This window comes from Malania oleifera, chromosome 11 (assembly GCF_029873635.1).
Source record: "Malania oleifera isolate guangnan ecotype guangnan chromosome 11, ASM2987363v1, whole genome shotgun sequence".
Classification (NCBI taxonomy): Eukaryota; Viridiplantae; Streptophyta; class Magnoliopsida; order Santalales; family Ximeniaceae; genus Malania; species Malania oleifera.
The window spans coordinates 80,138,532-80,156,494 of NC_080427.1; the positions used below are offsets into that span (position 1 = coordinate 80,138,532).

Consider the following 17,963-nt stretch of genomic DNA (forward strand, 5'->3'; position numbering starts at 1 on the left):
CACCTCAATCATTATTTTACATTACAGATAATTCTGAAAAAAATGTACTAAAAATCTGACGTAACAAGTGCATGAGCGGAAATAGAAAGAGTAGAATAGAATAAAAATTAGTATAATATCATTTGGATTAAGTTTGTATATTTAGAATTTTGAAGTTAATTAGTGCTCTAGTAATAAAAATAATTGAATTTTATTTGCTTCCGCTGAAAAATTATATATAGGAACCCACTCGGGTTCGGGTCTTTACATATAAGATATAAATTATAATAATTTAAAGTTTATATTAATATATTTAATATTAATAATCTATACTATGTATAAAAGTATGAATAATGTAAATTATTTTATGAACAAAAACATTCTTATCTTTAAAAGAAATAAAAGAGTTCTAAAAATTTAACTAATAAATCAATATTTTGTGGATAAAAATATCCTTATTTTTAAAAGTATATTTTTATAAAATTAACATTCCTAAAAGAAGTAAATTTTTTTATTATATATATAAGCATAGATAATGTAAATCATTTTATTGACAAAAATATTCATATCTTTTGAAAGTAATAGGAAAGAGTCATAAAAAATAATAAATATTTATAATATATATACACATATATAATAAATTCAAACAAAGTTAAATAGAATTATATTTAGAATATCTAAAAGTTAATGTTGGAATTTGAAGAAAAAACTTTCATTTAATTAAAAAAAAGTATGTATAAATATGTACATCTATATCTATAGTATAATAAATTAAGAAATAGATAAAGTAAATTATTTGTGACATAAAATATCTTATATTTCAAAAGTAAAAGAAAATAAATTTAACCAAAATTAGGTAAATTACATTTATAAAATCTATTTTTGTTATGTTAAAATTTGAACCTAAAAAGAAATTATATTTAGCCAAAAAATCAAGTGTCTAATATTATTTATATAAATAATAATATAATTTCTAAAAGATAAATTTTGAAAATAAAATTATAAATCTAGATTTCCCCTCTAAATAATAAAATTTTAATTAATTTAAAATCTAAAAAACTCATTAATTGATTGTTAAGTAAACGAGCAAATAATAACAACTAAAATTTTAAATAGCAAATCACAATATATAAATTGTAATAAAGTTATTGGCACTTTAATTGACGTGGTGGATATATTCACGTTATTAGGATTAGGAAGATGATGATCCTATGAAGTACGAACATTCTATTTCCATTTCCCTCTTTACGTAAGTTTGATAGGAATTCCGTTACCATGAGAATCTTACTTTTTGAGCCAAATCGACTTCACTGTTTTGACTTTTGGGCAATGATATATGCCTATAATATAATAAAATCAAGTTATGTTATTAAATTTAAAATAATAAATTACTAATAAACTAAAAGTAAAAATTTGAGGAAAAGAAAAAACATTAACCTCTCCTAAGGTTCGACAAAAGGAGATTAACCTCCCATGAGGTTTCAAAAATTCCAGAATCCTTTCTATGTGATTTCAAGAATTTTAGGGACATCTCTTGAGATTTGCTAAAAAGACATTAATCTCTTCTCAAAATTTTTTTTTTTTTTTACACAAAATACAATGAGATATTTGTGTCTTTTTGACAAATGATTAAAGCCTGTGTCATTTTTGAAACCTCAAGAAATGTCAATGAAAATTTAGAAACCTTAGGAAAGCTCCTCTTTTTGCCAAATCTCTAGGGAGGTGGGCGTCTTTAGCCTCTAAAAATTTTAAATTAGAATAATGTTAAGTATTTTAATTAGAAAAATATATAAAATATTAATTAAACATAACATTATAAAGTTTTAATTGAGATTAATTAAAAATTATGAAACTTTTAAATAAAAATATTAAATTGAAAATGTAAATTATTAATTAACATAAATTTTAGTTAATTTTTAATTAGAAATATTAATATGTTAACTATAAATATTAATTAGAAAATTTAACTAATCTATTAATTAGATAACATTTAAAATATCTATTAAAAGTGTTAATATTTGTATTAATTGATATTTTAGTCGACATTTATAATTTATTGACTAGAATTAATATTATTGTTATTTTGTAAAAAAATAATATAATAGTTAATATTTAGACATTATTGCCTTCAATTATTTTGGTTAATCAATTATTAAGTATTAAATGTTGTAAATTTATAATTGTTAAAACTTTTAGACTTTGTTGAAAACATATTCTTAATAAAGTTTTGTGTTAAACATACAATTGTTCTTTATATATTAGGTATATACGTGTATAATGGTCAATTTTAAAATATTTACTAGATTAATATTGATATAAATTTTTTTGTTTATATTTAATCAGAATTAATATGATCATTTTTAAGGGTTTGTTTGGTATTATTGTTGTTTTTTATTTTCTATTTTTTTTACAGTGAATAAATAGATTATAAAAATGCATTTATTTATGTTGTTAATTTTTTTTTGTTTCTATTATCGATTTTCAATTGTTTGTTAAAAAAAAAAATTAAAAATCAAAATTTATGATTGATTTTTTTTTTTATGATTTTAGTTATTTTGTCAGGACTTTTAATATCAATAATAGATTTTTTTAATTAAATTGTGTATTTTATACACTTTTAAATAAAAGTAAAAATAAAATAATCATTAGAATTTAAAAATAAGTAAAATAAAAATATATATAAATTTTTAAAAAAGTCAATTCCAAGATATTTTTACTACTTTCAAATAAAAATTTTATTATAAAGTAAAATTTTAAAATACAACAATTAAGTAAATAATTGTAATAATTTTTATTTTTAGTAGTTCATTTTTAATGTTATTACTTGGTAATTTTATTATTTTAATTATATTTTTATAATAGTATTCGTCGGCGCTAGGGCAAAACCAACTATGCGAACCAGAATGCGCTAGGGCAAAACCGACTGGCCTCTTATAAGCATCGCGTGCTCTTTCTTCATCGATCTCATCTCCTCCCGTCTACCTCATTCTCAAAAGCACTCCGGTTTCCAACCTGAATGCTATATCATCCAACAAATTGTTCTTCTTTTTTGATTAGTTATTCGAAGCTTACAGCGTTGTTGAGGTTATTAAACTAGATTTTTCTTGATCTGCAACTTGGAATCATCTGTAATTCCATTCCAAAGAAAGCTCGGATTTTTTCCATTCCAGCAGATTGTCTCGCCATCTGTGTCTGATCAGAGCTTATATTCCTGCTCAGGACTTTATTAAAAGTAACCAGATTTTTCGATTAGCTATTCGAACCTCCGCGGTGGCATGCCTCTTTCCTGAGTTTTTCTATATGAAGAGAAATTCTCCAGTTGGTATCGTTGCTTACTTGCTTACGACTTTTATATTCTAACTGCCGCTCTTTCAATCTATGGGTTTATATTCTGATTTGTGTATAGTTTCGTAGTGACTGGGCATTTCAGAGATAGCAGCTCAGCGTGGCTTTGTTTACTGTTTAGATAATTTTTATAGTAAGGATTTTGGGGGTTCTCGCCATCTTGGATATTTTAGTGAGATGTAGTTCTTACCGTCTCTCTCTCTCTATTTTTTTTTTTGTTGGGAAGGGGGTGCGGGAGGGGAGGGGTTTTATTTCACGTATCTGTTTGAGTCTCCTCTGAGATCTTATGAACATGGGATGTTTTATGACGAGGGTGTTTCATGATTTCTCTATGTGACTTTCTTTCTTGTTTGATTGCCTTCCATTATGTTGTGCCAAGATCTTTGGTATTTTTTGTGAGCATCAATGATCTGTTGATTCCTTTGTTATCCTTGCACTTTGATTGCTAGTGAAGAAACTTATGGGGACGATTATCTGAGATGCTCTTCATCCACCAGCCCCACATCATAAAATTATACTTATTGTATATGTCAATTTTTTGGTTTTGTTTTTTTCAATCTGCACATCTTTTCCGATTGCCCTCCCAAACAAAAGAAAAATGATATCTTGATCCCTAAAAGGATTGAAGATCTAATCATGACTCAGACTTACCAAAGTTCATTTTCTTGCATTGTGATATTGTGTACTGCTTTTTTCGACCTCATTAAAGAAGAATTTTCTAGTCTAACCATGCTTGTTGAGTTTTACTACTGAATTTCTATTTAATTTTCCCTGGAGTAATGCCATTGGCTACATTCACAGTTATGGCAGCTTTTACTGCTCTTTTGTCATCTATAGATGTGCTTATGTTTTTTTTTTTTACTTTTTACTAATTTAATTAATTTAATAGCATTTACTATGTTCCTTTTTTATTTATAAATCTTAATTTCTCCTTGTTAATCTTTTGTCGGTAGTACTAGTCTACTTGCAGTCTTCAGCGAGCAAGTGGTCATTTGTGGTTCTTTTCTTGTTCCAATGTCTGTTTTCTCCTATTATAAGATCTAATTTATTTTTTCCTGTTCTCTTCATGTTCTTCTTGATGTCTCCCTCCCTTGTATCTTTGTTGCTGTAGTTTCTTTATTTTTCTTGTTGAGTTTGTTGATGGCTTGTGCTTACAATAAATTTTCCTGGATCATTGATGTTGCTAAGAAACTGCGTTATCTGTCTGTAATTTCCTACAGGAAATTGAAGATAATTTGACCTAGCTGAGATCCAATTGGTTTTAACTATTATTATTTTTGGTTCAGTGCCCTTAGCTTCCTACCTTTCTCTTCATAGCTTCCTTTGGAAATGATAATCTTCGCCAATCATGTCTCAACTAGAATCTTATCTCTGTGATTTTAGGTTGAAATTAAGCAAATGAAAAATATTGGCCATTCCTTTTAAGACATTGCTGTTGAATAATATTTTGACTGTCTGAGTTCATGTGCAACTACAAAGAAGGATCATTAATTCTGGTCATTCTACATCCATGATGTCTTGGGCTATATTTTACTTCTAAGTTCTTGTTATCAATGACTTGGACTGAATCACAAATTAAAAGTAATAGAATTGGTGACTTTGGGACAAGTGTTTTGGACTCTTGTGAAAATTGGGTTTATCATCCTTCATTGGAGTGTTGTTTCTTGTGAGGCGTAAGGCTTTCTATTGTTCTAAGGAGGGTAAGGTTATTTGGAAGTTTGTGTCTGCTATTGTCATTGTCTGGTTTGGTTGGTTGGATAGTATTTCTTACAAGGCATTCATTATGAGTTTCTTTGTTTATTTTTTTTTTCTTGGGACATATCTTGCTTTCTTCCATACCGTCTGATGCAAAAAGAAAAAAAGATCAAGCAAGTTTAAGGGCTGTAGTTTACTTTTAATATTGTTTATTGTTTTTGGAACAGCAGGCCTTAGGGGCAGAATTGTAATTTTATAATGAGGGAAAGGTTATTTGGAATTGTGCAGCTATTGTTTTTTGGTTTATTTGGTTGGATGTAGTGCTTGGAGGGCTTATTTTTATTGAGTTTCTCTTGTTTTCGTTGTTAATTTTATTTTAGGAATATATCTTGTCTTCTTGGTTACTAGTTGATGCAGGAAATAAGAGGATTTAAGAACAAACAATTTAAGGCCTGTGTTTTTTTTAATGTTGTGGTTTGTTGTTCATGGAGCGGCACAACCTTTGGGGGATTGTTGTAACTTTTTAACTTTTAGAGGATTTGTGAGTTACTATTTTGAGGTTTCTTTTCTTGAATCTAGTTGTCCAATTGTATGCTTGGGAAGTAAGCTTTAGTTTGGTTTTAAGGATTCAAGGAAATTGACTCCTAGTATGATTGAAAAGAGTGGAATCTATAAAAGGGTTGTAGTTGTGTGGTTTAAAATTGATGAATGAATCATAGTTTTGAGCACTGTGCTCTAAACAGATACCAAATTGCCTTTCAAGTTTCAAGTGCCTTTAGGCAAAGCAGTGTTTTAAAAGGCTTAATTTAGGCTCGCCTAAAGGCACAACATTCCTGCCTTGAGTCTCAATTTTAAATACCAAATTCCAAAAAGGCTAAGGCATCATATGCAGTGGCTAATGCATTTTTACAAAAGGCATGCCTTTTGCGCCTTTTTAGTTGAGGCTTATGCATTTTCGGTATGTGATTCTCAAGTAAAACTTGGTTAAAAATTTTTAACTACATGTTTGTATAGAAGGAATCTCATAATCTGAGTTGATTTTTAGAACTCTTGAACCTCAATCTTTCCAAAATAACAGAGAGTTGTATGTTAGATCATGAAAATAATTTGAACTTTGTAATAGTATAGGTATCTCTTGTTACGATTGATGTCATGTATTCAAGTTAGCAATTTTTGAACGGCTGCCAAGTAGTTTGCGAAGTATATATAAATTTTCTTTCTTACATTATATTTGTGATTTTATTAATTTTTCTTAATTTTAAATATATAAAATTTATTTACATTTTTTTAATCTTAAAAATAAATTCTTAGAAGGCTTATGCCCCAATGCCTTAAGGCTTACGAGACGAGGCGCCTTTTAAGGGCTAAAATGCCTTGCCTTATGCCTTCGCCTTTTAAAATATTGAGGCAAATAATTTCTATTTATATTTTTCTCAATGTAATTTCCTCTTTTACATTAAAACATGTAGCAGTATGCTGATGCTTTGGCATCTGTATGTGTTTTTGCATTTTTATTTATTTTCTTAATTTTAACTTGTTCATCATTGTGGTTGTTGCGTTACTTCCAATCTTTCATTCTTTTCTGCTGTGCCATCCTAATTTTCTGTGAGTAAATAAATGAGAAGTTCTGATTTTTTTTTCTTGTTTATCTATATTTATTTTCCCTATTCATGGATCTAATTTATGGCTAATGTGCTGCTTGTTTTTCTCCCTCCCTCTGTGTGCTGTTGCAGTTTTCTTTTTTTTTTTCTTCCTCCCTAGTTGAGTTTGCTCATGATATGCACATACAATTATTTTTCCTGGATCAGTGATGTTACTGAGAAACTGCGTTATCTTTCTGTAATTTCCTAAGGGGAATTGGAGATAATTTTAACTAGCTGAGATCCAATTAGTTTTGACTACCTTATTTGTTTTGCTAGTTTTGATGAACTCCTAGCTTCCTACCTTTCTCTATTTAGATTACTTTGAAATGGTAAAATCTCATTTGAGCTTATCCAATCATATCTCGACTAGGTTATTTTCTATATGGTTTAAGGATGCTGTTAGTGTGATTTAGAGGCGAATGAGAATTATTGGCTAGTCCTTTTAAGGCCCTATTAGATAACTCTTTGCAACTACAAAGTAGGATCATAAATTCATGGCTGCTTTAAATGCCAATATTATCCATTTTATTTGGTTTATATCCACGATGATGTGATGAAACAGTTACTTTATAAAGCGATTATGGGAACATGAAACTGTTATGTTGAAGTTAAATTGTCTATTTCACTTCACATGCAGATACTGCAGGTCAGATATTTCCAGATCTTCATGGAAAGGACTATTTGTGCAATTGCCTTTGACTAGTTCTTTTCTGAAGGTTCACTTGGGAATCTTCTAATGAGAATGGCTATAATACTTCTGATATAAGGGATGTGATGTCTACTTGACACCCAGACTGACTTGCATTTAGAAATGCTAAATGGTGATATTTATCAACATTTTAGCTGATCCGCTATTGATATTATTCTCATTTGTTTAAGAGCCTTTTTTTTTTGTTTTCCCAGTTCTCTCCTTTTATGCAAGGCATGATATTTTAGCGTGTGAGAATATGCAGTGAGGCATGTGTATAACCATCATCCCTACATTCAATCAATAAAAGTGGCTGGTGGCCAGCATCCATGTGATGACCCCATTCATGATGATTGGGTTAATAGTTTAAAAAATAATATCCATGTTCTTGTACATTGATGAATCAATCAAATTTCATTCAAGTCTAAAATAAAGTTATCAAATAGCTTCTCAAGTATCTTTGAGTGTTGGATTTCTATTTATCTTTTCTCAATGTATTATCATTTTTGACATTAAAACATATGGCAGCTTGATGCCGCTTTGGCATCTTCAGATGTGCTCATTCAGTTTTATGACTTCAATTAATTTTATATTAGTTACACCATCTTTTACTCGTGATCTTAATTTTGACTTGTTCATTCTCGTGCTGGTTTTGTTGTAATTTTTTCTTCTTTTCTGCTGTGTAATTCCTATTTTTTAAAAGCAATTGAATGTACAAGTTATGATTTCTTTCCTGTGTGCCCATACCTCTCTAGGTCTAGATGGAAATATGAACTCAATTTCTGCAATATTTTTTTGCTAGTTTTTTTGTGTAAGTTTTATTTAGTAATAATTTAATGAAAATGGATATGGTTCTTTGACACCCAGACTGACTTGCATCTAGAAATGCAAAATGGTGATATTTATCAACCTTTCAGCTGATCCCTTAATGATATATACTCATTTTTTTAGAACTCCCCCCCCCCCCCCCCCCCAAACTTTTATGAAAATATAGATGCTGAGGCATTGTGATGTGTAGCCATCATGCCTACATTCAATTAATAAAGGTGGCCAGTGGCCACCGTTCATGTGATGACTTCATCCATGATGATGGGGTTAATAGTTAAAGGAAAACATTTAAGCCCTTGGACAGTGATGAATCAATCAAAAGTTTGTTGATCTCAAATACAGTTACGAAATTGCCTTCATTCATGATGATTTTACTCATTTTTATTGCTTAAATTATTTTAATAGTAGTTGCATCATTTTTTATTTGTGATCTCAATTTTGATTTCATTCTCATGGTGTGCATTATTTTCAGTCGTTCTGTCTTTTCATTTTTGTGAGAGCAATTGAGTGTACAAGTTATGATTTCTTTTTGGTTTGCCCCTATCTGTTTCCTCCAGGTCCACATGGAAAGATGAACTCAATTTCTGCAATCCCTTTTCACTGTATTTTGATTAAGGTTTATTTAGTATATCTTCTAATGAGAATGAATATGATTCTTCTGGAGATGATAAGAGATGTGATGCTAATTCCTGATGCTCAGATTTACTTGCATTTAGAAAAGTATAATGGCGATATTTGTCAATCTTCCAGCTGAGCCCTTGATGATATTGCACTCATTTCTTTTTAAGAATACATATGCAATGAGGCATGGTGCATACATTCAATCAATAAAGGTGACCCATGGCCACCATTCATGTATATTTTGATGGGGTTGATAGTTAAAAAAAAACATGCAGTCCTAGGACAACGGAGTCCATCAAAATTTCATTGGTCCGGAATAAAGTTACCAAATTGCATTTCAAATTCAAGTGCCTTTGAGCATTGAATTTTGATTTACCTTTCCCGCAATGTAATATCATTTTTGACGTCAAAACATATGGCAGTGTGGTGCTGCTTTAGCATCTGCGCATATGCTTTTGCAGTGTTATTATTTAAATTAATTTTTATAGTAGTTGCAACATATTTTATTTAGTCTCTCTTTTTAACTTGTTCATTTTTGTGGGGTGTTTGTGTTGCAGTCTTTCCTTCTTTTCTGCTGTACCTTTACAATTTTCTGCGAGCAAATGAATGAAAAGTTCTGCACTGCCCTATTCTTAGATCTAATATATTTTGGCCGTTATTGATGTGCTGCTCCCTCCCCCCGGCCCTCTTCCTAGTACAGTTCGCTCAGTGCATGCACTTACAATTGTATTTCCTGGATTGCTGATGTTGCTGAGAATCTGGGTTATCTATATGTAATTTGGAGATGAGGTTTTCAGTTGTTGCAAGGAACAGAAAGGTTATTTGGAAGTGTGGTAGGAGCTTTAATTGCTCATAGGGCTTAACTTCTATATGTACTCTTTTTTTCTTTGTTGCTTCAATTTTAAAAAGTACCATTTTCCCCTTGAAATTATTTACATTCAAAACTTCTATATGTACTTTTTTCTTTGTAAAACAAATATTTACCCATCTGTTACAATCTAGTATGGGTGTTTTATAAATGCATATTTTAAAATTCCATTCCCATTCATTTACATTTGACATTAATTCTTATAACTCTTGATATATTGCCGTCATTTGCTTTTATTTACAAATGCGGCACTATGGTCATTTTCAAATACATCTCTTAGGCATTCACTTTAACTTTGATTGCTTCATATTTTGTCATTTGGAGAAGCATTGGATGATGATATGGGAATGAATCTCTAATGAAAAGTTTTCACTGCGTGTTTTGGAACATGGATTTTGAACCTAATGTTAATATAATTTTATATTACATTTTGATTTGAAATTGAATACAAATTCAAATTTGAGGTCTCCTTAATGATAGGGTTAGCGTACTTTGCACATTTATCCTCACAAAATTATGGTAATTTTGTCTCCGAGTTGCGGTTAGCAATCAATCTTTTGTAAAAGCACACTAAAATTAGTTCTGTTGTTGTATTGGTTTGGGGGCAGAAAATTAGTAATAAATAAAAAGAAGGGGAAAAATATCTATTAGGTTTGGGGTAGTTGAGCTTTCTATAGAAGGGGAAAAATATCTATTAGGTTTGGGGTAGTTGGGCTTTCTATGAATGTCCCAAGTGCCTTCTCAAAGAATAAATGATATTGTTCCCCACAATGATGCCAAAGGAGGCACTTGATTGGTTCTTTTAATTATTTTTAGCTTCTTAAAGAATTTTTATTGGTAGAGTTGTGCAATCAATTGGTTTGACTAGTTTAAGGATGAAAAATATGGTGGGTGTGTTGTACATATTTTCGGTAAAAGTAATATTATATAAAATATTTTTATAACTTCTAATAAAATTAAACAAATGAATAATATATTATAATTATTTAGTTTATAGATATTAAGGTAAAAATGTTCAAAGTTATTTATAAAAATTTATGTTTTTCTAGAGCTATGAATACAAATATAAACGTTATTATTGTAGCTCCACATAGATACAAAAATTAAAACAATTCTTAAAAATATAATGTATCATATGATAAGAATCCTAACAAAAAAATATGCAAAATATTAATTTTTAATATTTAAATATCATTATAAAAAATTTAAGAAATATCCCATTATTATTTATTTATTTATTTATTTCATACAAAATCTCAATATATGACTTCGAATGATAAGAGTAATAAATTTATGACAATTTATGTTAATCCATGGTTTTATTAACTTGGTTTTGAAAAAATATTAAATTCAGACTCTCATAGATTAACTACAAAAAGTCTCCTTCAAATCAATTTTAAGGCATTCACCTCAAATAATGATATTAATTGTTGTATCTATTTAGAATATGAATGTGCAAGCAAGTAAAATAAAGTCATATTATTGGTCTATGTGTTTGATACTTAGATGTCAAGATTTGTACCATCTAATCATTTTCATGGAAGAAGTTATTTCCTTAATGCAAAAATTTACCCAATTTGAAATCAATTCTCAAATTAAGAATCCATAGAAACCATCCTCATCATTCCTTCAAACACTTGAGTGATTTAGAGGACTTTTCAAATGATTTAGTTAATTAAGTAAATACAATTATCTGAGAAACATAATTAAGTTTGGATTGCCCAGATGATTATGCCTTAGGGTTCTTATAGGTTGATATTAATACAATCGTTTATGAGTAGTGCATTAATTTATATTAGTGTTTTAAAAGGTAAAGGCGTAAGGCGAGACGCTTTACCCTCCTTGAGGCGAGACGTAAGTCTAAAGGTGTTGAGGTGTAATATATATTAAATAATTAATAAATAAAATTAATTTATATATAGTAAAAAAATGAGGAAAAATTTATAAAAATGGAAATAAAATAAAATATAATTTTAAAATATTATATAAGCCATGTTAAAAAATAAGCATGAGGCACATTACTAAAAGAAAGAAAACCCAAATTAAAGCATCCTCCACTAATTTCTAAATGACCAAAGTTATAGAGACCCGAATCAAGAAAATAAAGGAAAATAAATAAAAGAAAAGGAAAATCAATAAAAGGGAAGAAAAAACAAAAAAAGAATGGAGATGGTTTGGTTATGCCATCGACGTTTTCAGGCCATCTCAGGAATCCGTCGATGGTTTCGTACTGGACAACTTGCCTATAAGTAGGTTTAAGCTCATTTTTTTTTTCCTTTTATAGAAAAACTCAATTCCTCTTTCTCTCTCTCTCTCTTCCTAGGCTTCATGGAGTCTGCTCTCACTCCTCGAACGTCTTTCTCTCCTCTCTCGAGTTGCCAGGTCACTTCCTGCAGCGTTTTCGAGAAGTTAGAGTTTTTATCTTCTGAACGTTTTAGACATATTTTTAGGAACAGGTAAAGGGAATAAATTATACCAGCTTGTTTTTTAAGTTGAATCGATTAAACTACCATATATGGATATATGAATATTATTTTACAACTTGGATTTGCCATTCCTTAGCAATGACAATTATCTATACCAACAATGTTGCTGGTTATTTCAAAAGTACTTATCTACTCTATAGTAAAGTAAATGGATTTGGGTCAACATGATATAAAATAGTATCTTCTCTAAAAACAAATTGTCCCTAATTCTAAAATTTGGAAAATGCCTTTTTCCTAAGTTTTATAATAGTTGATGGAAAATCATAGGCATCAAGCAAGTCAATCTACACTTGGTGATAAATTTTCAATAATTTTTAGGGGTTTTATTCCCTTTTTTTTTTTCTTTGTGCAAGAACAAAACCTAAAGCTCTAACCTCTCTCAATACATTTATATGTAATCTTAGCCACAAATTCTTTTCTAGGAAAAAAATATGTATCATGAAATTTATGACACTTAGTAAATGCATCCAATTAATGAATGAACCAGTGCCCATCTAGGAATAGTTCAAAACTTAATTATTTATTACTTAAATTTGCTACTTTTAAATTAAAGTGAGTTAAACCACTATTATTTTAAGAATTATATTAATAAAAAATATTCAAATTAAAGGGAAAGTTTGAAAGTCTTGTTAGAAACCGGCGGCCTAATAATAGTCTAATATGGGAAGACGTTGTGGCCTGTCATTTGAATAACCTAAAAAAAGCCACGGTGAGCTGCTCACAGCTGTCCACAGAAATTTGAATTTTAAAGCAATCGGATCGTTGCCTTACCGACCGTTGAAATTTTGAAAAACTCATCCCAACCCCTGCCCAGCCCAGCTCATTCAAAACAAAAAAATCCCGCTTCTCATTCAAACAATTGGAGCCGTTGGAACAACCTTTCTATAAATAAATAAACCTCTGTCCCCACCCCACTTCTCCTTCATCCCCTCCTCTTCCCAGCCCCCCAATCTGTTTCGATCGATTCTCGCTTTTTCTTTTTCTCCGAGAAACCCTTTTCGCTTTTTGTTTGATTCTTGCGAAAATGCGCGAGATTCTTCACATTCAAGGGGGGCAATGCGGGAACCAGATCGGAGCCAAGTTCTGGGAGGTCGTCTGCGCGGAGCACGGGATCGATCCCACCGGAAGGTACCAAGGCGATTCCGATCTTCAGCTGGAAAGGATAAATGTTTATTACAATGAGGCGAGTTGTGGGAGGTTCGTCCCTCGGGCTGTGCTCATGGATCTTGAGCCTGGGACCATGGATAGTCTCAGATCCGGCCCCTATGGTCAGACTTTCCGACCCGATAATTTTGTTTTCGGCCAGTCCGGTGCCGGGAACAATTGGGCGAAAGGCCATTATACTGAAGGTGCCGAATTGATCGATTCTGTGCTCGATGTTGTCCGCAAAGAAGCAGAGAATTGTGATTGCTTGCAAGGTTTGTTGTTTGACATCTCTGTCTCTCTCTCTCTCTCTCTCTCTCTCTCTCTCTCTCTCTCTCTCTCTCTCTCTCTCTCTCTCTCTCACACAATTTTGTTGTTTATGTGGGTATTCTGTTTTGCAGGTTTTCAGGTTTGTCATTCTCTGGGAGGAGGGACCGGATCTGGAATGGGGACCCTTTTGATTTCGAAGATCAGGGAAGAATACCCAGACAGGATGATGCTCACATTCTCCGTCTTCCCCTCCCCGAAGGTCTCCGATACAGTTGTCGAGCCTTACAATGCAACTCTCTCTGTTCACCAGCTTGTGGAAAATGCAGATGAGTGCATGGTTCTTGACAATGAGGCTCTCTATGACATTTGCTTCCGAACTCTGAAGCTCACAACTCCAAGCTGTAAGAAAATTCTAGTCTATTTTCGGCTGTTGCTCTATGTAGGCTTCTTAATTTTCTTCTTTGCCCTTTGTATCAACATTATTAATTTACCCTGTGGTTTTGTTCCGTGCGCAGTCGGCGATCTCAACCATCTGATTTCCGCAACTATGTCTGGAGTCACCTGCTGTCTGAGATTTCCCGGACAGCTGAACTCCGACCTCCGGAAGCTCGCTGTCAATCTCATCCCCTTCCCTCGCCTCCACTTCTTCATGGTGGGTTTTGCTCCTCTCACCTCCAGGGGTTCCCAGCAGTACAGGAACCTGACCGTGCCTGAGCTCACCCAGCAAATGTGGGATTCAAAGAACATGATGTGTGCTGCAGACCCCCGCCACGGCCGCTACCTCACTGCCTCAGCCATGTTCAGGGGCAAGATGAGCACCAAGGAAGTGGATGAGCAGATGCTCAATGTTCAGAACAAGAACTCTTCCTACTTTGTGGAATGGATTCCAAACAACGTCAAGTCGACGGTTTGCGATATTCCACCGACGGGCCTTAAGATGGCATCGACTTTTATCGGGAACTCGACATCCATACAAGAAATGTTCCGCCGGGTGAGCGAGCAATTTACGGCCATGTTCAGGAGGAAGGCTTTCTTGCATTGGTACACCGGAGAGGGAATGGATGAGATGGAGTTCACGGAGGCAGAAAGCAACATGAACGATCTGGTTTCGGAGTATCAACAGTACCAGGATGCAACTGCAGATGAGGAAGACTATGAGGAGGAGGAGGAAGACATTCATGACATGTGATGGTGATGATGATGATGATGAGTGATGATGGTATAATATTTATATATGGATGGAGGAGGATGGTGATGAAGGAATGGATGTATTGTGCTGCAACTTTCGGTTGCCAGTGTCTGGCTAGAGAATTGGGTTTCCGTTTCTTTCCAGGGTTCATGTTATATATATGTGGTTTCAACTTCTTAGTCTGGCATGAAAAAAAACGAGGAAGAAATTGTCAAGGTAGTATGTTTTGACAAGCCATTTAATGAAGTTGTTTGTTCTATTATTTACCTTGCTAAATTAAAATTAAAACTTCAAATGCTTGGCTTTATTTCATCCATGTACTACTGCAGTGCTGTAGCGGTCACGTTTATTTGCATACCCCTGTGTCACGGTCCAACTATTTTCATACCCTTGTGAAGGTCGTGTGGCGCTAGCTAAAACACTCTTACCTAACTAGCCAACTTATCATTTACCAACATTTATCCATAAACACTTTTATTAGCATTCATTCAAATAGAAGCGGAAACAGTAATCATTTCATAAAAACCGTGGCAAGCAAGTAAACATTGAAATAAAGTAGGTTAAATACTTTTACAAACTCGTGAGTTTTATAATGACTGTTGATCAAAGTGACTGAGAAGTCATATTACCTTATTTGACATATAAAGATGCTACTAGTAGAAATAACCCTACACTAGTATTTTTTACATGATGGAAGCCCATCCCAAGCACACGAGGCAAGTGGTCATAGGCAAGCGTAATGCCCTAAACAAGGTTAACTCCGTGACCCTGCAGTGTTCCTCTGCACATCATTTGCAGCATACCAATTTTCTTTTTTCTTGGTGACCTTGCCAGCCTTAGACGAGCCCGTCCATCGAACCTGTAGCAGTGAGCATATTATATTAGTTGAAGGAATGAAAAAAAATTGTTAAAATTGTCACAATGGCATCAAATGCAACTATAAAAAATTATGAAGAAAATTAAAAATTAGAAAAAAAACCTAAGATTAAAACCCAATAACATGTTTGGGTATTTTTAAAACTAAAACAAATTAAAAACTTAACTAAAAAAATAAAATAAAATTTCAAAAAAAAAAAAAAAAAAAAGTGTATATACAATGAACAATTTAGTTAAAAATTTTTTTTTTAGATATTAAAATTTTTAGCTACAGGGTTGCAAAAGTAATTAAAAATTAAAAATTATATTTATTTATTTATTTTTTGCGGATAAGTGAAAATTAAAAACAAAAACACAAAGAAAACTAACATTAATAAAATATTTTTATAATATGTTTTTCACTATGTAAAAATAAAATAATAAAATTTTTTGCTTTATTTTCATTTAAGAGTACTTCAATACCAATCTCCCAAATTGTAATGCAAACCAACTTTAATGCATTATATATACATTTAGGTTTTTACCCTTTCATTTCCAATCCCCTAATTCTATCATGCGAACCAAATGTTTCACATTATTTTATTGATATTGCTTTTTCATTAGCTAATTGAAAACTATACACAATGCCGATGAACCAAATGTGACATTAATTAGCATTAATTCACTGATACATTCCTGATTGCAATTGCAATTAGTTCAAATCGCAGTCAACTAATTCCCCAGCAGTTTGATGCTGTGGCTGCAATTGTTGACATCAACTACAGGCATCATGTCTTTTGACCAATAGGGAGAGGAAGACAGATATGTAACTTGCTGCTTCTCTCTCTGCTTACCAAGCGAGCCTGCAGTGGGGACAAACAAATCCTTCATGCTAAGCTTTTACCTTTGCTTTCTTCATCATGTTTGTACTAAGCATGTCTCGGAAGATTTCCCAAATGAATTACTCAGACCATGCATAAAAGATTCAAAACAAAAAAGAGGGGTCAAAAATCTTATCTCTGCAAATGGTTTCCAATGCTTGCAAAACAAAAAAGAAATATGGTTCTGTGTCTCTCACCATTCATCGGGAGGGCATATTCTTAACCGCATTATCTATGAAGCCCGGTTACTTATCAGATTAAAGAGAGGGCCATGTCATTTTTTGAATGCTTATTTTGCCCTTTGCTATATCAGCTTGCAGCTTCTTACGTTGAGATGAATGCTTACAGTACAACCTTTCATTTTTGTCATAAATCTTATTTCGCAGCATTGGAAACTAACCATTTGCATAGATAAGATTTAATGTTTCTCTTCTAATGCATCTAAATATTTTAGAAATCATCATAAATACAAAGCAAAAATAAAACAATGAGAATCTGGTTTTAATAAATACAAAAATGGAACAATGAGAATCTGGTTTCATATAACGAGGCCGTGCTTAAACTACTGTTTTATAGTGTATGGGCAATACTTCATTAGAGTGCCAATCTCAAGCAAACTAACTAAAAGTCCAGAAATTCACTGGATAACAGATTTGGTAAAAATAATATATAAAGAATCACAACCAAAAATGAAGAGACCCTTCTGCTCGACTCAAACTATGAAGGGGTCAAAGTTCTCATTTGTGCAATGGTTTCCAACGCTTTCAAACTAATATTTAAACCCGTATGTTTTTGCTAGCATGCGTCTGGACATACAACAACAAGTGTTAAAACTAACTGATTAGAACATGATACAGACAAAATAGTGAAAATAAATAACTGCTTAAAAATACTTGCATTCCTAACTGCTTGAACCCACAGAGAATGTGTTGCACTTGGCACATGCTATGCATGCGCTTTATAATGAAACGGACAAACCAGAAAGGAAAATGTCCTGTAGAAATGTTAATTTTATTTGTCAACACAAGAAAATTTTCATGAGCCATCACCCTAACATGCTCAAAGGCAACAACAATCAAAGAGAATTTGCATTATAAATACTAAAAATTTACATACATTATGCGCGTTATGTTTGATGAAAAAGAGCTGAAAATGAGAGTTCGCTCAAGTTTGAAAGACAATCCACCAAGTCACTTTGCTGAGAAAGATGCATTATGGAATCGAAGGCAACAATCAGTAAATCAAGAGAGTTGAAACAGGGACAAAATGACTACCATGAACTTGGCTGTTCTCTGGTAAAAACGAAGGCTGTCCAAACTTCAACATCTAAACATAGAGCCTGATAACCAAGTGTTTAGCTTTCTCAGCCGTTGTCCAAAAACTGAACTGCACACTTCTAAAAAACAGAATACCACATGGTTGTTAAATTGCATGCTATTGAAACAAGCTAAACCATAAATATAAAGTGGAAC

General features: G+C 32.1%; 1 protein-coding gene, 1 long non-coding RNA gene and 3 other non-coding genes across 6 annotated transcripts; all 5 read left to right on the forward strand.

Moving 5' to 3' along the window:
- Nucleotides 1-2,830: 2,830 nt before the first annotated feature.
- Nucleotides 2,831-9,832, forward strand: LOC131168373 (uncharacterized). The gene is made up of 2 exons (XR_009140283.1): nt 2,831-3,301; nt 9,357-9,832. It is a non-coding gene; the product is annotated as an uncharacterized LOC131168373 (long non-coding RNA).
- Nucleotides 3,721-3,809, forward strand: LOC131143619 (small nucleolar RNA snoR26). Its single transcript, XR_009133604.1, has one exon. It is a non-coding gene; the product is annotated as a small nucleolar RNA snoR26 (small nucleolar RNA).
- LOC131143621 (small nucleolar RNA snoR27) lies at nt 4,490-4,580 on the forward strand. Its single transcript, XR_009133606.1, has one exon. It is a non-coding gene; the product is annotated as a small nucleolar RNA snoR27 (small nucleolar RNA).
- LOC131143620 (small nucleolar RNA snoR27) lies at nt 6,818-6,908 on the forward strand. Its single transcript, XR_009133605.1, has one exon. It is a non-coding gene; the product is annotated as a small nucleolar RNA snoR27 (small nucleolar RNA).
- Nucleotides 9,833-13,054: 3,222 nt separating the features above from the next.
- LOC131168375 (tubulin beta-2 chain) lies at nt 13,055-15,017 on the forward strand. 2 transcript variants are annotated; one of them, XM_058127746.1, is made up of 3 exons: nt 13,055-13,571; nt 13,698-13,967; nt 14,082-15,017. In XM_058127746.1, the coding sequence occupies exons 1-3, from the start codon at nt 13,178-13,180 to the stop codon at nt 14,753-14,755; spliced, it is 1,338 nt and encodes a 445-aa protein (XP_057983729.1). In that variant the 5' UTR covers nt 13,055-13,177; the 3' UTR covers nt 14,756-15,017. The 2 variants fall into 2 exon arrangements, with proteins under 2 accessions (XP_057983729.1, XP_057983728.1); XM_058127745.1 differs by having other exon boundaries at nt 13,059-13,571; nt 13,698-15,017.
- Nucleotides 15,018-17,963: the final 2,946 nt, after the last annotated feature.